Here is a 22300-nt window from a genome sequence, read left to right on the forward strand (position 1 = left end):
TTATATTTGCTTACTACATTGTGACTTACATATATATAGATATTATACGAATTAAAAAAAATATATTTATAATAAAATTTTTTTACATTAGTGGTGGTAAACATAGAACTTTCTTGACTTATTGTTCATCAGGAAACAATTTTAGCTTTACAATAAAAGCAGTGATTTATTGTTAGATTTATATAACACTTATCCAATTAAGTCTTCGTCTACTTAAGTCGCAAAAAATATTAACACGAGATATATCAAAGACCAAATAGCAAAATGTTTCGCTTGTTACTCGAATGTGTAGTCGTTAAATTTTGTGGTGCTAAGAAAGCACTATCCCGGCGGATAGTTTAGTTGACCAAAGTGAGGAAAAGAATAAGAATAAATTATATTTAATTTTCATTAATTAAGTGACAAAGTATGAAAATTAAACCGTGCAAATGCAAATTAAAATTACTTTAAAACTTACAACACCATATTATCGTTTTATAATATTTAATTTAGGTAGGAGGACTGACAAATGGGCCACCTGTTGGTAAGTTGATTTCCGCCGCCCATAGACATCGGTAAGAAGTATTAATCATTCCTCATATCACTAGTTCACCACCACGCTTGGAAACTAAGATTTTGTGACCTCTAGTGTGGCTCTAGTTACACTGGTTCCTAAAAACAGGACTACAACAATACTGTTTGGCGGTGGAACATAGTGGGTACTACCGAGATTAGTTTTTATATGACGATTCTATTAACGCATGAAAAATAAATATATATTATAGCATAATTCTAGGTTTTAACAGCCTCTGTGAAGCTTAATAAAAGTCGGGACAGTAAGACTATTTGATGAGCAGATACTATCAGTCGAATTGTTAAAAATGAAAAAAATATAATCCAAAGTACTCTACATAACATTAGAGTACATATCTATTATATGTGATTTAAATGTAATTCTTAATTACTGCTGATATGGTAAATTGTATTTATAACACATAATATTTTATTCGTGTTGCTATAGTTATAGCCTTAGTTAGATTCATTTAAGTTAGAATATTTTTTTTTTTCAGAAGCTCCGACTTAACCGACTGCATTAATATAACGTAACACTTCAATGATTGTTGAATGATTAATGAACTATTGTGAGTGGACTGTTTTATTGTGAAACACGAGCGGATGGACATACTTTTTGCGTATAAGTATATTGTGAATTGTGATTCCGAGCTCGCTGGAAACAAACACAAGTGAAAGTTGTAATTTTTTTTGTGGGACATTCGACAAAAGTGAAAATTCTCTAGAAACAATGGACCACATCTTTCGGCAACGTAGGATTAGCGTGCCTAAACGGTAAGCATTAAGAATTGATATTTTTCTAATTAGAAAATAATTCTGTGCGACTAACTGATTATTTTCAAATAATTAAAATAAACGTTAACTTTTTTGGCTCAGTTAAAAAAAATAGATGGAAGTAGACTTTAATACGCTCGATTGTAATTCAAACAATATGTATAAGAAAATACAACAAATCATTTCTATGCGAAACTAAACCGCGGAGTAGAAATGCTTATTACTTATTTACATTTAAAAGCAAATAAATTGTTGCTAAGAAAATAAATACAAACATACTACGAAACAGAGAAGCGTGCAGGGTAATTAGGTAAGGTCTACCTGAGCGCATCTGCTCAGATACCCTCTTTGTCGCGGAAACAGCCTGATTTCCACCCGGACGCGCACGACCTGAACGAAATGCAATTACCTTCGCTATAAACAAAATTAATATTGTCTCGGAAAACGTTTAATGATTTTTTTATTAAAAATGTTTATTCATCATTATTTTTTCAATTAATTGTTAAAGTAATTAAAAATAAAACTTTCTTACAAGGAATTTATATTATACTAGCTGAATCTGCGGCTTCGCCTGCTTAGGTTTCAGTTTGTGGCGAAAATGCTTCAAGAACTCTTATTTATACCTAACATTAGCTTCTCAAAGGGCGAAAAAAAAATATATAAACTTGACAAAATCGATTTAGGAGTTTTGACTTCAAAATGTAAAAAACAGACAGACCCAGTTACTGTCGCATTTATAATATGTACTAGGACAGATAGTAGATTATTCATCGTAATTATTTTGTTATAGTCATTAGCTATAGGTACATTTTCAAGAATATTTGATAAAATTATTCGGGGTTGTCATTCATATGAAAACTATTAAAAACAATTTTTGCCTGCCCTTGTAGTATATTGAAGTCCGACTTAGGTTAATATATCAATTATTAAAATTGAAATAAATAATTTAATTACAAAAAATAAATACATCGCGATAGAAATTGATTTAGCATTAAAAACATAGATTTCCTTAAAGGTGAATGACACAGAAGCGATAGTTTTTTTTTGTGCAAGAAACTTGCGCATGAATCATTGTTGTTGACAATGAAGAGTCGCAACACAAGAGTTCCTACACACGGCGGTTTTATTATTTATGTAAAGGCGAATCGAATTCATTGAAATAGATATCATTAGACGTGTTGATAATTCAGTCTAAAACTTTTTTTTAACAATATTACAAAATGTATTAGTAAGGAAATATTTTACTTTTTTATTAACCATAATGCTAATGTTATTTAGGCACCAGTGAAAACTAAAGTTAGGTCCAAAGATCATAATCTTGGTGATTATTATTGGTAATTATTTGATTCCCATTGACGTATTATTTCGAATTATTTATTTAGTTTATTTTTTCACATAAGAAACTGTGTGACATTGTGCAGTTAAGTTATAATTTTAATATTCTTGAACTTTAACACCTATTTATAGATTTTTATCAAAAGGTCATGTCCACAAGATTACCAGTTTTGTGTTCACATTTTACACTTTTGTTCGGATCCCATAAATATCGATAAAGTCCAACCACGCACAAACTAAGGACGAAACTTGCCGCAATGGAAGCTGATACACTATAATTTATTACTTGGAGACATGCCACTGAATATTAGAAAATATATTTTTAATTGTTTCTTAATATACAATACACGTACTTCTTTTTTCTTGAAATATATGCATCGCCAATATTTAGATATAGGAAAAAAAAAGCGTAAAGTAGCTTCTTTAAAATTGTTTCAAATATAATTTGTAATTAGAGTGAAGACAGATTATAAAATAAGTTCTGTAATGAATATAGATATAATTGAGCGACAAATTTAACAACTTAAGTAAAGATAGAAATATATTTGTTGGTGCTAGAATCAGTAAAATATATTTATACTAATACCGAGTTTCATATAAAATTGTATAGTTTTATATGGAACTCAGGTAAGTAGCTACTTAGAATCACACTTTAGACATTATGAAACTAAGTACGTTATGTTCTTATTTATTTATTTTGTCATTAATAGTCATGGTCTCATTTCGTGTTAGTGTCACAGAACTTTAAAAACCTTTTTCGAGTGTGAGAAATGCAATAATAAAATAATTATCTCATTTACAGTCTATTTATTCAGAGCGTCGTTATTAAGATAGATGGATGAAACTTTCTAGACATCATTTTCTCTAGATTCATTCACCGTGCTCCACATTTTTATCACTGAGCATAGTTTTTATGCTTATTTTTTTTCCAACGAATAAGAAATTACTACTGCACTAGCATTATATTTTACTGTTATTCATAGTTAGAGTTAAACATTACAAATTCTTACTACTCATTCGGGCGCTAGATGAAAAATCAGATGATTTATTGAAATATAAAAAAAATGTATGATATATAACCAAAAAATAAATCTTTTATTTTAGTTTGATATTATATTGTTAAATTTATTACATTCTTATGATTATATTTTATCGTAGGAGCTCTAGACAGGAGGAAATCTTTAAGGCATGATTTTTTACTTTTGTGAATTATTCATACGTATTTTCCGCAATTTCTTTATATATCGACAGTTAGTCTGCCAGCTACGCTTCACTTGTCCCCTCGCTGCGTGGTCTTCCAATAATTACCCTACTCGTCCACTTACCATCACTGTATGTAACTGTGATTGTGGCTCAATGATTACTATTGAACCTGACCTATTGATATTTACTGGATTAAAACTGATATATAATATTCTTGTGTCTTATATTTTACGTGTCCTACCTACAAGCCAATTAAAATATTATTAAAAAATAATTAGTAGATATCAACTCACATAATTTTATTCGCAATGTTATTGCTCTAAGCTGTGGAAAACTAGAAAAGTAACCTAGAAAGTTTATGATCTGATCCCATTTTATTGTAGTCATAACATTAACTGGTGTAATAGGCGGTTTAGTGAAGTGAGTGTGCTGGGATTGTAGTTGGATAGGAAATTGGGTATCAACAAACAGTTACATTATTTTGTTCTCGAGGTCAATACAGTTTGATCTTTTTTTACCACGGAGTCACCGTTCGATGTGTATTCTTGTCGCTTTGCTCATCGTAATTGTCACTGGTTATTTGTATAAAATCGGCTATTAGGTCGTCTCGATCGCGTCTTCTTTTCGCAATCAATCGATAATTTTCGGTGTGATTGGCTTCGAACTGGTGAGAATAAATAATAACATATACTTACTTGCCAAAATGTTATCTACCGCATTTAAGTTTCCTCATGATATTTTATAGTGCTGAGTACGAGATAATCTTAATGGTGCTTGTCTGCATTTGAATCTGCGAACTTCGGTTAAGATTAACTATTTTATCTATTGGCCCATCTCGGCTCTTTTATAAACACACATACCTAAATAATACTTAATAATGTAATAGCGTGTTTATTTTTATACCATAGCATTGAAATATGGCTGTAGGATTTTTCATTTTGATATATCGGTGAATGTCTGTAAGGGCTTCGATAGGTTCCATGACCAAAGAACTGACACATCACACACTACATATATAATAACTATGAATCACATGTAACATACACAAGGAAAGGTTTAAATTATTATTAATACAATACGTGTGTATAATTATCACTATTGAGTTATTGGTCTTGTTTAACTCGGGTCCTTCGGCATAGACCCTACATATACACTTATACAGTAATCTAAGATAATGAGATTGAACCATAGACAATTTTACTTTACGTGCCCTCCGAGGCACGGAGTGTACACACTTAAAATTCCAGACAGTCACTGGCTGTCATTAAAAATTTTTGATAGAAAAACCCAATAGCTTATTATCGCCCTCCAGATCTGTGGCCTTACGTCTAGCCATAAATCAACGAGTCAGCCGATCTATGTAATATTATACATTTTTTTTAATAAATGTAAAAAAATACTTACATAAAATAATAGTAGTACTGACAATCACATATAAACAGTGTACAAGTATCTCACTGCTAGGCAAAGACATCCATCATAAATATTTTGTCTTCACTTGTATGAACTTATTGAGGATATCAAAATCGAAAAAGCCACAGTTAAAAAAGCGATATTCCTTTAGTATATTTATCTGAACGGAATAAATGTTTTTTAATATTATTTCAATTGATCTCGACGCGATGAAAGTTACCTGTTCGTTTTCTATTAAGACGATGTAACTTTCTACGTGTATTCACATTCGACCATGTTAATGTCATGTACGGGATTCGAATATCATTGGGATGCGATACACGTTGACCCGTTAAGTCTGGCTTACTTGATACGTTCATCAAAATTTATGTAGACAGTTTGTTGCATATTGACATATCTAACACTGGTATTTGTAGTATCCGATCTTATTTAAGTCATCAAATAAGAAAGTTCTACTCATACAGTGGATGAATGGCCGACTATGGGACAATTCAAGTCCATGTTAATTCTCAGTAAACACAGTCATGCTTACTTGATTACAGACACGGTCTAAGCACACACTAAAATACTAAACACTAAAATAGTCGGTACTCGATGTACCGCCGCCGTTCGATGGCCGCCTTTATTGTGTTCCATTTATTTATATCATTCTATGTTTAAATTCGTAGCACCTATTTTTAGTAAATTATTTTGATCAAGGAATAAAATTAAAGAATCTCTTAGAAATAAAAAAAATGCATGACATTAATCGTGACCTTAACAGGCTTAAGCAGAATTGTGTAAACGCCTGTAAAAAAGACTATTGTACAGAAAGTGGCGCGTGTAACTCAGAAGAATTATCAGCTAAAGTATCAAGATCTGGGGTAGGAATCGATTTTACGCGAAGGCGCGTTATCGATAACGGGTTCTTCTATTGAATCGGAAATAGATTTAAAGGTTTTATTCGTTTTGAGATTATCGCGGTCACAGTACGGAAAATAGAATCGAATGATTTGGTTAACTTACCGGTTGTTACCCTGAGCAACGATTCACGACAATTGACGTGACAACTTTTTACTTGTCTAATTTGTTTTGTGATAAAATTTTAGACAAAACCACTTGTTATATCGGATATATTGTTATATTATGTGTATATTTCGAAACTTTAATGGTGATGGTTATTTAAATAAGTTATCTATTCCTACAAATCTAAATCTCATAGATCAAAATTTATTTCAAGTAACATTAAACTACAACAACCAATTTCAAATGATTGTTATTGATTATTCTTCGGTTTAAATATTTACATATTAATAGCGTGCTATCTGATTCAGAAATGTCTATCGTCTTATGTAGAATCATAGAGATAATACTGTTGATTAGTAACGCCTACGCATTGACAGATCTCTGAGTTCTTTATTCACTTAGCTTTTAGAACTCGTTACTAAGAATAAATAACTATATAATACGCATACAATAATTATATTATATGCCTATCTTACTGACAGAAACGAATTGTTCAAATTAATTTGTAAAATAATAATTAGGGCACTCCAACTCCTCTATTGCCTCTGGGCCTCTACTCCTTTATTGCCCCAGGGTGTCCAGACTTAAATTCGGTCCTAAATATACATACCACAAGCCACGGTACAGCTATAAGTTTATTTAATATTTCATTTTATCAAAAACATATGTCCGACTTTTCTTTTAAGGCTTTGCTTTGCTTTACTTCCAATGTTACGTAAAGGGTTTAGCATGAAGCCCTTCTCAAATTTGCTTTTTCCAATAGCTCTTTCATTGATTATTATATATATATATATTGATTTAAAAAATAAAAATCGGAATGACATTTCCGCTTGGAGAACAATAATAAATTGCAATAATAATTTGACTTCGCTAAATTAAAACGACGTTTAAAATGTGGCGAAAAATATTACGAGGGATAATCGTATCGGACGCAGTAAATTGGCCTCAGGTGTGATATGAACATTGCAACGTCCGAACAGATTATATATTAATCAGAGCGTAAGTAAACATGTTAAGTCATTTAGGTGCTAAGTTAATGACAATTAAGAAACCGCTTGACAATAGTAGTATTATCAGTAAATTTCCTATTACGGTATTTTACATTTAATTTTTTTGTTTTTATTTAATGTGCATTAATTTTCGAATATTTATTTAAAATTTGATAAAATTTATTATGTAATTACCAAATTTTTTTTCTTTGGATTGAGTCTTAAAATACATTAAGTTTTTTTAAGAGAAATCTAATGAGTCGCTATTAAATCTCTGATTACAATGGATTTTAAATCAATTTCATTATTTGCCGCCACATAGGCATTCCTTAAAAACAGCGTAAAACATTGAGATTTCTCGAAATATTGACTACGAAAATATTACAACTTCAAAATACTTTTGATAATGATTTTGAAATTGTAAATATTACATGTTCCTAAGCAATGGCATAAATCTGTGTTAACTTTATACAAATTGAATATAAGTATGTATTGTGGCTGGTATAAGTTATATGTTATATAATAGTTAATTTATTATTATTTATTTATACATTATAAGTTAATAAGTATAAGTTATATAATAAGGTATAAGTATATATATATATGTATGTACCAAAGAAAAGCGTCAATAAAGAAATTGATTGAAAATCGAATTGCATAACCTACATATAAGAACAGTGCAATACATTCCAAAGCGTATTGAATCATAATAGCTTTTTTACTTTTTTTTAATGAAACTGTAACGCTCTGTGTATTCTTGCAAGTAGAGATGTACTAGTTTTTAATCAAATTGTGTCTGTATTTGAGCGCCACATGCGTGTGTTTGAAAATGTAGTCACTATCTTATTAACTCTTACTTACGGCTTTGAGGTCTTTTTATCTTGAATGAAGGCATTTGATTATATGCTTTTTATCAGACCTTATAAAAAATAAAACTTATTTTATTTTGTATAAGACCAATAATATCAATTTACATCAGCATTTCATTTTTTTAAAAGGACCAAAGAACTCTTTTATTGCCTTTTAAAATCACATTTAGTTTGTTTGTCAATAAATTTATGTATTTTGTTCGTATATAAAATTATTTTGTTTAATGAGTATTTATTTAAGCATCAAACCAACATTAAGTTAAATGACTTCGATTTTTATTTAACACGGCAAACACGTAATAGTTTTTTTTTATATTCAGTACGTGATGAAGCACGTTGGATCTAGATTTGAATCCACGACCCCATTGTATTTGGGCACGTATATTCATGGAATTTGGTTATTGCCAGTTACGACTCATGGATCGCATGAGCTTTAAAAAAGAAAGTGACAACGCTCTCCTTCTTCATTCCAAATTCCAGTTTTACGTTTACTATATTAGCTAGGTTTATTTAAATTAAACTCATATCGTCAAATATTCGTAAACATAACTGGCTTTCCTACTGATATTTATTTTGGAAATAGTAAATTATTAAAATGATAGTCCTCTCAACGAGTAAAACCCAGTTCACTTTTAAGCACGGTCACGAATTATTTTTCTAATCCTACAATCATACGTATCTAAAACATGACTCTTTATTATCTTATATATAGAAACAATTCTTCATCAATTGCGGTTTTGTCTCGTAGTTCCGTGTATTTCTTAAAATTCCTACAATTTAAGACAATAAATATTCTCATTCACTACATGACTACGCTTACCAGCCTGAATGCCTAGAGCGACGATGGCTCCCTTTTTAAATAATTAGGTGCAAATAAATGAGATTTACAACGAATATTTTCTAATTCATTTTAGGGTTTTAAATTATTATTTTTGTAGGTAAGATTACCTTGCTTAATGAAGCTGTCAAATACTCTGTATTTCTTTATTCAATTACTACTATATTATAGTAATAAAAAGGTAATTCTCTTTCAAAATCAATGTCATTCTAGATATTTTTTATTATCAAACGTGTTCTCAGACTTATGCATATAAAGAGAAGCTGAGCACAAACAATTAAAAAAACCATTAATAGTTTTACAAGATAAGTTATAAGAAGTGACAGGGTATTAAATGATCTTGTTTTATCTTACAGCTACGGTTAATCTAATTACTAGTGCCTACGTGCTTAAACTATGTAACTTTTAATTAATATGTATAGACATAAAAACAATTTCTGTATAAAACATTCAAAACCTTACTTACTTGAATTTTGAATAAAGTAAGGTTTTGAAGTTCCAGCATTATAAATATAATCTATGTTATATTAAGATATTTTTCTGTGATTTGATTTTTATTTGTGGTTAGATATAAGTTTGTGATACTTTTTTAAAAATAAGAAAAACTAAGTACAAGCAATTAAGGCAATAATTTATGTTTGGAGGTGTATCATAAACAGAATAAGCTAGAATTAACATTAATTTTTTCTCACTTAATAGCATTATTTGTACACTTTTAAAGGAAACGTAATGCGTATTAATATTTTATGAGCTGTGACCCAGAACTTGAGATTTCTAATCTAGCAGTTAACCAAGCAACAACGTATTGTATGGTAATAAATTGGAACCGTAAGAAAATACCAGCTATATTCACTTATCTGATCACAGTTAAAACGTTGCACCGTATTATGACGAACGAGAACACAGATAAGTTAAAAATTGTAAGATATTTTAAGCCGAGACGAAGAAAGGACAAGATTGTATGTGCGATTGTTTTCTTTATGTTATCGAAAATATAAATTATAACATTTTGAATAATATTAAAAATGCAGCTTTGTTGTTCATTATACGTTTTAAATAGAATATAATATAGACTCGACCGATATCGTGATCCATATACACGTGACAGTTAAATAAATCATTTAAACGTATGCTCGTTTGTTCCCTGTATGAATACTTTTACACAGCCTGCTTGAGTAACGTTGTTTAGATATGTAACATAATGTGTAAACACATCCATTGAGAGTATAGAAGCAGTGAAAGTGAAACGTGTATACATCAAAAGATGTTTACGAATGATAATCGCTGCCGCGTCAGCTCGACTGGCACTTAGACATTGAATGCCTCGATTGATAACTTGATGTCCAAATAACAAAGTGTTTGAAGCGGCATATTTATGTACGTGTACTTTGTTAACGAATATATTATGTAAAGATTTCTAACTAATCACCTGTTTTATATTTTAGTTTAAAAATCCCGCTAAAATAACGTCCCATACATTTAATGAATCGATATATAAATGTAATTAATTTGACTATGATATTTATAATTAACTATGTACCCGTCAGCTTAGGTGGGCGATCATTATAGTTAATTGATATTAAGTATAGTAATTTACGGTTTTTATAAAATGAATAATTGACATATTATCGTCTATCTGTTTCCACATTTTTGTGATAAGCTACTTTCACATTTATTACATTATAACGATAGCAATAAAATATAAATCTTTATTAATATGTACAGTTAGGTATTCATTCACTTTACATCTATACAAGCAAAGAAAATGAAAAATCATAGAGATTTTAATTTGGTGATCTTTCATTTGCGATAGGATTTCTTGGAGTTTTGGTCAATTAAACCTTAACTTCGTCCAAAGGACAACAAAGTATTATTCGTTTTAACGCACGAAGACGTGTCGCGCTGAAAAGCTCTTATACACATATAACGTTTAACAGTCCGCCGACGAAACCGCAACGTTAAATACTTTAGCTTTAAAAACATGTCACGTAATAATATAAGCGAAGTAATTCAAATAAAAGCTAATGAAGTGAAATACGAGAAACTTGCATACATACAGATGCCAGTTGACCTCTTGCATATCAACGTGCTTATTTCTCCCATCTGTGCTAAGAACTCTAAATATTTATGCTGCAGTGAAGTGTAAATATTTTATAGTACTAAATTGGCTTTATTAGCTCCTAATGACGCTTGAAAATTTTAATTAGTAATATTAAAGCGTTACGTGCTCGTTTCTTACCTCAAACATTAGTACGTAACGGTTATTAAAAGGAGGTTTTATCTCAGTAATTTATGTAATGTTTTGACGGCACCCGGCGCAACTATTTAGTTTCGCGAATAGAAGTTTAGTACGAGGCTCCATGTCACTGTCAGGTAACAAAAAACTAATGGATTCTCATCGAGCTGAGATGTTTTTCTCACTGTTTGATGACTTATCAAAGCGTTGTATTTAGTTTTTGTCTTCCTTACATAATTTTAAACAGATGCTTAACAGTTTCTTGTTATTTTTTGTACGGTAATGATAATTAAAATGTATTTTATGTACCAATTTTAATGATGTATTTAATTGATCTTATCTTTGTATTTTTGTTTTTTTTTAGGGAGACTTTATGTGATTTTTATTAACGTCATTTCATCATTATTCGCTTACTTTTGTCCAGTATATTTGGGATCAGTGCAGAGTATTTATAAACAATGCAAAATATTTTGTTAGACTTTTACACCGCTCTCGGGTTGACATGCGATGATTCTATTCTTCTCTGTCGTCAACCTGACATTGATGTTTATTATATTTTGTTGTTTTAATAATTTATTTCTACCTACTCTTAAATATGTTAGTTTAGAATAGGACTTAAAATAATTTATCTTAAAACAATGTTTATTTTATAATACAGGAGAATTGACATTGACAATTGATTAGCACTTGACATAAGGACTTACGATATGCATAAATTTTCGAATTACATAATAGACACACCGATAAAATAAAATATAAAATCTCAGATTACTCAAGCAATGTGCGAGTGACATGAGCAACATGAATGCTTATCGCAATAAGACCGTCGCCTGCGCTTGATATTTTAATAAATTCAGCCTTTGCTCTTTTTTTGCTGCTAAATCTATGTAGTAAAATGTGTCGATATGCCTTCGTATCGTAATAAGAGATTAACATAATACCTACCTTAAACTGAACGTTTTATTTTAGTACTGATTAATGATTTAATAGAGATTGATGGAGCTAGCTGATACTAAATACTAATGTTACGAATGGACAACGTCAGACGAGCCGCGTTATGCTAACGGGCTGTCAACCGCGGTCGTAGCTAATAAATCCTCTTAAGCTCGTAATTACATGGGCTTAGTCAGTATTCTGTATCATAACACAGCGACACAATAAGGACTTTATGTTCGCGGTGAATTGCGGTGAACGTTTGATGTTTTGCGGTAAACTTTATGCTATAAACTAAAACATTGATAGTGGCGCTAATGTTTCGAGGTTATATTTCCGAAATGGTGCTAATTTTTAAAATCAATATTCAGTGTAGGTGTCGCTTCTATATTCAATAAATATTGATTTTAACTTTGATTAAGGATTGCAATCTGATGAGAAATTATTAATGAAAAGTAAAAAAGTTTCCATTTTCATATGAGTCATACGTTCGTGTTCATTTGAATGCATACATATTATATACCGTTTGTGTATACATATACGTTGGTCATTATTTCTATTAAAAGCATGTTTAATAATACTGCAGTTGTATCGTCGTATTTTTTATATTTTAACTGTTGATTAAACTTTCACATTAAATACATAATTGAGAATGTTGCTAAAATCTTAAAAATTTACCGTAAATTTTCATTACATAAAACATTTTATTTGTATGGCAAATGTATCCCGCCTATTTTTTTTACTTTAAGCAAACAAGCTTTCTCAATTTGTTACATACAAAAGCCTTTAAAGTAATAAAGTTAAGCTTTATCTCGCGTAAATAAAAATAAAATGAGCGTCTTATGAGCGTTCTTTGGTACAAAAAACCTACAATAATACAATAGGTATAGGTCATTTATTTTTATTCTAATATATAAACGAACAGTTTTAACAAAAAAAATTTGAAGAATAGTCTGTAACATTTAGGTTTTATATAGTTAAAAGATAATATTATATAGTTTAGTTTATTTAAAATTTAAATTATACTTTTAAAATCTAATGACATATATTATTTTTTGTTAGAGCTTTCGTAATATGTATTTAAAGAAAAACACCCTTCATCCAACATGCTAACGCTTCTTGATCGGCCAACATCCGCCAGCCAACAGAGAAATGGAGTATTTTCTTAATGGAGAACATTCAAATTCCTTTTTCAAAGATGAAAACTTAATTTAAAATAAACCTGATCTGTTGAAAAAAAATGTATAACAGTTTAAAAGGTTTTTGTAAACAGAAGAATAAATAATGAGAACAGAACAATTGTTATTCAGTGCGGCAGTACCTAAAGCTATCAGAACGATCTGTTTTGATTAGATTCTTATTGAGTGTTAATTGGTTAATACTCTGCCCTAGGCACAGCTGAGCGCTACGCGAGAATGATTAAATATTCATTAAGAGCGCTACCAAAAAACTGTTACGGGATTAGATTCGCATTCATGATATGAAATAGACCAATTAACACCATTGAAATACTTTAGCCAAACAACGGAACACTTAAACATTTTTTTGTAAACTCGAACTTTTTTATTTTCCTAATATCATTATTTCTTGTCCCGAAAGGCGAAACACTTGTGCTTCTAAAATAAAAAAAAAGAATCTCAAATCAAAAGTAATTATTTAATATTATTAATTATTACGGAGTACTGATTTATTTTTACGTAAAGAATAAAGTTTAAGCTTACGTTTAACGTTCTATTTCTCGATGATCTGCTTTATTGATTGTATCTATTATAAAATGAACCAGGAAGCATTTCACAACCATTTTGATTAAAGGTACATGAGCCGAATCATATAACCGAAATATAATTTTAGGCTGTTTAATTGTCTAATTATTAATAAATCGTTTTCTTGAGAAACTAGAATCGGGTTAGTACAAAAACAAAATAAAACAAAACCATTCTTTCATTACGACCTACTCGTATTTGTTCATGACAACGAGGCATGGTTCCAGTAATCGTAATTCAAGATGCACATTGTTTTTTATTTATTTCACAAAGGCGGGACAAGCGAATAAGCAACCTGATGTTATGTGCTCACTTTGTCCGCAGACACTGATACTTTAAAAAGTATAAACCATTTCATGCACTGTTAATGCGCCGCCAACCACGGGATCTAAGATGATATGTCCCTCGTGTCTGTAATTTCACTCGCTCACTCACCCTTCAAACCGGAACGGCAATACAAAGTATTAATGTTTAATTGTACATAATTAATACTTTACATTAGACTAATAATGTTTTACATAAAAGGTTGTATTTATGTTTTCGGATTCACGCAAAAACTACTAATCCGATTGATATGGAACTTATAAATCGGGCCGGTAATTTTGGAAATAAGGCGTGGGATGAGCATTTAAATGTATTAGCACAATCTACAGGCGAAGGGATCTTTATAATTATTATGATAAAGTAACAAGTCAGATCCTTGCTGGTTCTACTTGCTAGAATGAGAAAATAGTCTTAACAGGCGATATCTTTATATTTAATTAATTCAAAACTAATACAAAAGTGTAGCGAATTTAACGTTATTTTGAGTACAAAAATATACGAGTATATAACAACGAGTCCATTAAAATTATCATCAGCCCGAATTAAATTTGAATAAGACCGTCCATTAACGTAACTCGCAATACAGATATCTTTTGTTGGTCAAAATTAAAAAAATAGTTTTAGAGGTAAGCTAAGTTTAGAACGTATTATAAACCAATTTACAAGTGATTTAGTTAACGGAAACATATTTGACTGTAATTTTAAATTTATTATAACAAATCGAGTAAAAAATGTTTGTTTGAATACGAAAGCGTGCACGTAATTGGTTGAAATAGCATTTTAACTATGTGACGTACGTATTCTATGTCACTATCAGTCTGAGAATACGTTCAAAACTGTAGGAAAACGCAAATATATTTAAATATTTCATTTATTTAATTCTACGTAAATTGTTCTATACTTAATAATTTTATATTTATTTTAGTAGAAGCATTTTAAAATTCGTCAATTTCTTGTGAAAACGATGCGTTATTTCTTATGATATTAAAATATATTAGTATTATTTATCGTATTATTTTAGGAAGTTTGTCTATTAATATTAATTATTCAATTCGTTTAACTGAGGAAACGATTTGGATAAAAAAAAATTTGATTAATATACTAGATTAAAATTAAATATTTTAGTTCTTAGGAATGTGTGTCCATTACCATATAATTATAAAAAATGGTAGAGAGGTGAGCTTAAATTTATTGAATATATATGCATTATATCTTCAGTAAACATGATTATATATGAAAAACGCGTTTCTTTCAAAATATTTGATTTTATCGATCAATAAACAAATCACTTTTTCTGCCTCATATATTTTTTTCTGTTCTTAAATTAAAATATTGTCCTCCCATGCGGACCCCATTAGACATTTATTAGACGTCTGTTTTAGAATATACGTTGAGAGGTATATTATATTTTAAATATAGTATATGCGGTTATACATACATTGTATAGACGGTTAAGTCTTAAGATATTAACACCAACACGTTTATTGTGCTGGTTTTAAAAACATGTCATGTTATGTCATGTTTGATTTAAATTTTTTGTCGTATTATTAGTTATTTTATTGTTGCTTTCGTTATTATGTTTAACATTATTAACGAATTATGTAATAGTTCGCCTATATGTATTTAATTTTAATTTGTCTAGAGGCTTTGTTGTAAAGAACATATTTACATAAACATATTATCATAATACAGTACATAAAATAACATATCATAATAAGTATCAATCACTGATATCCAATGTTTTTGTTCGCTTATACAAATAATCACAATTTAGATTATTTTTGTTGGTCCAGCGTTCCTTGGTACGTTATATATTATCCGACACGACCCTCTTAAAGGAGTAGCGTGGGTGCAGAAGAGCAAAATTATAAATAATAACTAAATTTTACAGTACAGTAATAACAGTCCATTCAAGATACGTTGCATTACAATTCAGCGTCTTTAATAAATTAATGTTTTGCAAATTCAATCTAAAACAATAGACTGAAGGATATTCCCATCACAGTTTGCAAGTAGATATTTATCTCGAATAGACTTCATGGACATATGCCACCTTTGTGTTCAGTTTGACTCAAAAGAAAAAAGAATAGAGAAATCGTATTAGAATGTTTATTTCAGTCGTATAAAAGTCATTCTGTCTTTCTGTGTGGCGAAGCATGCGATTTCATCGCGAATTCTTTTCTTTTGAGCGAAGTGTGTGCGAGTGGAACGGACGGATGCTGCGTTACAATAGAGATCTATTGTTCGAAATTATTATTACGTCACTGTCAACTAGATGCACCTAATTGAATTTATAGTCCGAGGTTCAAATTGTATAAGATTTATTGTTTTATGTGAGATACATATTGAGTTTAATTAATTATGTCCTTATTGCTGTCATATTGCACTTATAATCCATAAATATATTTTTATCAAAATACCATTGAAGTTCAATGATGTTCTCTAAGGTTTTTTTTAACGTTTATTTTGCTTACGTGTATGTTTCTATTATACCTAATTATAAACGCTATTCAAAAGTACAAACGTAACTACTCTTAACTTTGAAACAAATATTTTTTTATTTTAAATCTTAATTAACTCTATGAGCAAGCAAATTTCTAATTCTCTTTGTATTTAAATTATTAAGATAACAATTTCGAATGAGATAGTCTCAATTGAAAGTAGCTGTTTCATTTAATTAATGATAAAAAACATCTTTATAAATCTTTTAACCTTTTCAACACAGGGCTACATAACAGAACGCATGGGGAAAAGTAAGATATATAAAACCGATTTCAAACGATAAAAAAACTTGATTGAACAACGTTGATTACAAACTTAGTAGTAACTTTCATAAACACTTTAATAGTTATCTCATATTACGAACATACTTTGAGTGAAGATGATGTCATGCAATTTATCTAACTTCTCATCTTGCTCGTTGGAAAGTAAAAGTATTTAGATTGGACAGTGTAAATTTACAGTAGAATGGATTATAAGGCTTTGGCCAAATCCCACGCTTCATCACAGAAAGTGAGAGGAAGAGTTTGGGTTGTAAAGATTGTGACACATTGCATATTTTATGAGCAACAACAAGAATGTGTCCATTAACGGTTAAAAAACTGACAAACAGTACGAAATAAGAAAATCATGAGCATCGTGTTATATTACAATTACAGATATAAAAAGTACATCTTACATTTATTAAATAAATTTTAGGAACATTACCCTTACCATTGAATGTAATCTAATGTTCGGATTATTTAAAAAAAGAAATATATATAACAATTATTAGTTTAAAATGTCTTATTTTTTAAATAGAGATTACGCTGAGTGTATAAGTTGCTTAAATAATTAAATGTCCGCGGGTCGGAAATAAAAGTTCTATGCAAAGCGTTAGAAAGTAATCTGATTATGCAACATGATCTAGGCTAACTAATATTGGTAGATTATAAATAAAAAGTAATGACTCTATCCGGTCACGAGACTTTTCTTGGTATTGATGAAATAAACACTTCCTTAATGTTTGGAATAATATTTGTTGCATATTATTGGTGATATTTTTGTTCACTTATTAAATCTAGACTAAGTTGATTTTAGATATCATCTCTCGTAAAGTTCATTAGTTTTTGTTATATACTTTTAACGGACTCCATTCATCTGTATAAAGTCATCATTATATTTATCTATCAAAAGGAAAAAGTAAAGAAAACTAACAGCTAGTAGCCCTTTGAGGAAAAGATTTGGAGATTATTCAACCAATCTGCTTTCATGTCAGTGGATATACATACATGTGGCAGAATTTTCTTGAATGCAGCTTTCCTCGTGATGTTTTTCTTCACTACCGAGTTCGAGATGAATTATAAACATTATGCATATGAAAATTCAGTGGGGCTTGCAAGGGGTTGAACATGCAATAGTCGGATTGCTTTACTGGCCTGGGTTTACCTCACCATCATCATCATGATCAGCCTATATTCGTTCACTGTTGGACATAGGCCTCACCCAAGGCGCGTAACTGAGCACGATCTTCGGCCCTTCTCATCCATATTCTATCAGTCACCTTCCATAGATCATTGCTCCACCGTGCCACTGGGCGTCCTACACTACGCTTGCCGATTTGCGGTCTCCTCTCTAGAACCTTACCTATTAGTCAATATTTATTATACAATTTTAAATATCATCGAGGGATACATCATCCCTTGTAGCTGTAATTGTTCTCGCCCACTGTATTCAACAGCCTACCCACCGGTCATTGTTATTTAAATATTTACGAAACCTCATCCTTTATTTTTGTTGGTCGGTGTGAGCCAAAGCAATGCATTGTATACTTTAGTTTTAAATACAAAAATATAAATATACTACCGGATTTCTCATGGGCACAGTTACGGGTTGTAACTTATAATATTTTTAAGTAATGAGATCTTAAAACTCTGTTAAACAATAGACGATCTATGTATCCGCCCGTTGCATATCTTACCGGAACGACATTTCTATACATACATTACATAAATCAATATTATTACATATTCAAATTCAAATATATAATATTTGACAAGTTTTAATTTATTAAATTTATTAATATTTGTTTTTTCTATGTTTTGATTTGCTCGTCCATAAATTTGAAACATTTGTGTAAAAACATTGTTAAATAATCTACTCAACATAGGATTATATAAATGATAATCCGTGGAATGAGCACTTGTGACTTTCAGGCAGGATACACTGTTTTGACATAACTTTTTATTTCAAATTTTGGAAAAGAGTAAAAATACAGTGGGTAATTCTACTCGGTTCTTCTTGGTAGAATGTACATTCCGAACTGCTGGTAGCTTTAGATTTATAACAATTCTCTAAAATCCTTGCAAAACCTACTTGAATAACGTATATTTTAATTTGATTTGATCTATTTTATAGAAAGTTGAAGTCAGAGTAAAATTAAAATTATATACAATGAAAGTTTGATATGCATTTATTCAGTTATTTTTCAACAATTTCGTTTGTTATAACAATAAAACAGGATAGTAATTAAAAATACTATATAAATAAAATACAATGTAGGAGTTGGTTTAGAGAGCTCTTAACGCTTAACGTGATACTCTCACCAGTTTTTGTTTTTTATTCTTTGTACATAATATACAAGGAATGTAACGTATACATGTTTATTAATTAGTAATATCTTTATTTGTTTTAGCATACTGTATAAAAAATAAAGTATACTCATATCAGTATTATCTTCGTACATAATTTTCCACAAATATGCTAGGTCTTTTAAGATTGTTACTATTATTTACGCATAGAAATTAATTTACTATTTTTTTAATGCAGCTATGAAAAAAAAAATGTTTATGAAAGGTAATTAATCATTATCATATGAATTTAGACGTTAAAAACGACTACATATCAAATGTCTTTCATTCATTCATCAAATGACATTCCGTTCCGGTTTGATGAACGAGTGAGTCAGTGTCATTACAGGAAAAAGGGATATATCATTTTAGTTACTATTTCGGGCTCTTTGAAGGTATACTTAAAGGATTATATTTCTTACAGAGCCATTGTTTACAAGCATAGGTGACCGCATGCTATCAGGTAGTTAGTGACCTGATTGTATTACTTAAACAATAATAATATGTCTGGGGCATGTTGTGGTTATATATCATATATCGGGAGACTAGATGTTTCTATAACTCGTAGAAAAAAATTGTACGTGTGCGCAAATTAATGAAACGAGCAATAATTACAAGGCTCAGAGGCAGCGAAATGACCGCTTGTATATCGCGGTTTTAAATCATGCTGTGTAAATTGTTCGTAGTAAAGTTTATTTTGCTCGATAGATTCAAGATTATTTAAATAGGATTAGTTAAATCGTTATTGTTTTAATTGACAAACTGCGATTGAAGTAACAAATCGCAAATTTTCTCTTCAATTAAGGATAAGAATGAGGAGCTTAACCACCACGTTTCTCCGAGACGCATTTCATGAATAATGTTTGCCTTTTGTAGACTAGTGCAATATCTATTATGACCAAACAAATTTTAAAACATAAGACGTACTAAGTCGAATGTAAATTTTAAGAATAGGGGAAATTAGGACGTTTATGTTGAAATTTGATATCTGCCCAAGGAATCGTAATTCAAATAGACAGAATCAATATTCAAACCCTTTACAGTTGCATTTTTTTTAAAGTTACATAATTGCTAATTATGGTAACTAAAACTATTAATTTGTAATATTTATGAATGTGGAATGTCCGTACACATACCTCAGATTTATATATGTACATTTTTCTTTTAAACAATTAAATTAAACATTTCCTGTAGATGTATGCAGATGAGTCGGTAGTTTATCTGATGGTAAATAGTCACCTCTGTCAATGGACCTTGTCGTTGTAAGAGCTACTAGTTAGACAAGCGCTCTCACTCGTGGGACCTAGTTGTTTGTTCCTCATCTCCGTAAACACCGGTTCGCTCACCCTTTCCTTTAGAACAAATGACTACAAAACAATGATGATAAGTTGTGAAGTAGTTCCAATTTAATAGTTACTTTGTTATTTATTGAAAGAACGTTCAATGAGTAATACTAAGAAGAATCTGTATCGATTAAACGAGTTTAAAGTTACCAGTAAATTGACCATTACACAATCATGTACGTAAATAATAAATTGAATAGTATAATAAAATAGTGCCTATCAAAAAACTTACTAAAAATTTGAATTCATCATTTCAATTGGGCTTAAGGGCTTTATGCATGTCCGTCCGGTACCATCCACTCATCAGATATTCCAAAGCAATACTTAGTACTGTTGTGTTCCGGTTGGAAGGATGAGTTAGTTCTTATGGCGGTGATGACCACTTAACATCAGGTAGCCCATTTGCACGTCCTTCTATGCATATCACTTTTTTCCGTTTTTCGTGTTTATGCTGAGTTTGTTCAATAAGTCTTGTCGTATCATTTCTTTTGTGAGTACCAGCCTTCGTTCAAAATCAAAATATTCTTTATTCAAGTTTGCTCATAAAAACACTTTTGAATAGTCATGTTACACTGTTGAATTAAATTTAAAGCTACTACCGGCTCGGAAAGTAGATTCTACCGAGAATAACCGGCAAGAAACTCAGTAATTACTTTATCTACTATATTAGTGGTATTATTGATGGAAGGTAAAACTAATATTATGTTTACAAAGCGTCATCTTACACTATAGATATATATTTTATAAATGTGAAAGTTGGATGGACGGTAGTTTGTTACTCGATTGTACGAATGAACGGAACTGAATGAAATTTGGCTCAGTGATATGTTATTACAGTCTGGATTAGCAATGTTAATTTATTATCTTGGGCAATGTACGGTTCCACGGGAAATATTTGTTTTTGTTTTTTCGAAAGCATCACGATGAGTCTTTAGGAGTCACAGAATGACATAGGAATGACAGTTCCTATGAGATAGCATTAACATGCAATATTTGTTTGTTTGTATTCGACACAGTCCGAAACTACTTAATAATTTAAATATTTTGTTGCTATAATTGAAATAAACATTATTATTATGGTGGGATGATTTCTGTGTTTGGTCAGAAACACCACCCTCAAGAACTAAATAATGCTGGTAATTGCAATTCAAGCAAGGTGAATTGAGACTTAACGATGAGCCTAGACTCATCGAAGTGACAATGCAAGAAATGGTAGCTCGTGTGTAGAAAACAATACAAGAAAACAGCCATACAATCTACCGGCAATTGAGGAGGAACTTTGACGCTTCACAAAAATATGTTATGTACATACTGTTATTTAAAAGCATAAATGTCAATATTGTTCTTAGATATACAAATAAAATATAAATATTTAAGAAATCAATGATAAAGGCTAAAGCATTGCGATTTATTTTAATTATCATTAATAAGGCTACAATAAAATGTTATTGTAAAATTTAAAGAAAAGTTCTTTAGAGTTTCGGACATTGCCCTTAAATCGACCCGTTTCAAACATATAAAACTGTTACACTTATATAAATACCTCTAAGGTGACAATTGTTTGTGGTAGCTTTAATATGAAAGCGCATCTCGTGTGGAAAGTGCATTCACAACC

General features: G+C 30.2%; 1 protein-coding gene across 1 annotated transcript in view; it reads left to right on the plus strand.

Annotated features, from left to right (window-relative positions):
- Window positions 1-1036: 1036 nt before the first annotated feature.
- LOC113403042 (heparan sulfate 2-O-sulfotransferase pipe) overlaps window positions 1037-22300 on the plus strand; it is a 67147-nt gene continuing 45883 nt past the window's right edge. The window contains exon 1 of the mRNA XM_026643461.2: window positions 1037-1326. Within this exon, the coding sequence (XP_026499246.2) occupies window positions 1283-1326 (44 nt within the window). The 5' untranslated portion in view covers window positions 1037-1282. The remainder of the gene's footprint in view (window positions 1327-22300) is intronic.

This window comes from Vanessa tameamea, chromosome 16 (genome assembly GCF_037043105.1).
Source record: "Vanessa tameamea isolate UH-Manoa-2023 chromosome 16, ilVanTame1 primary haplotype, whole genome shotgun sequence".
Taxonomy (NCBI): domain Eukaryota; kingdom Metazoa; phylum Arthropoda; class Insecta; order Lepidoptera; family Nymphalidae; genus Vanessa; species Vanessa tameamea.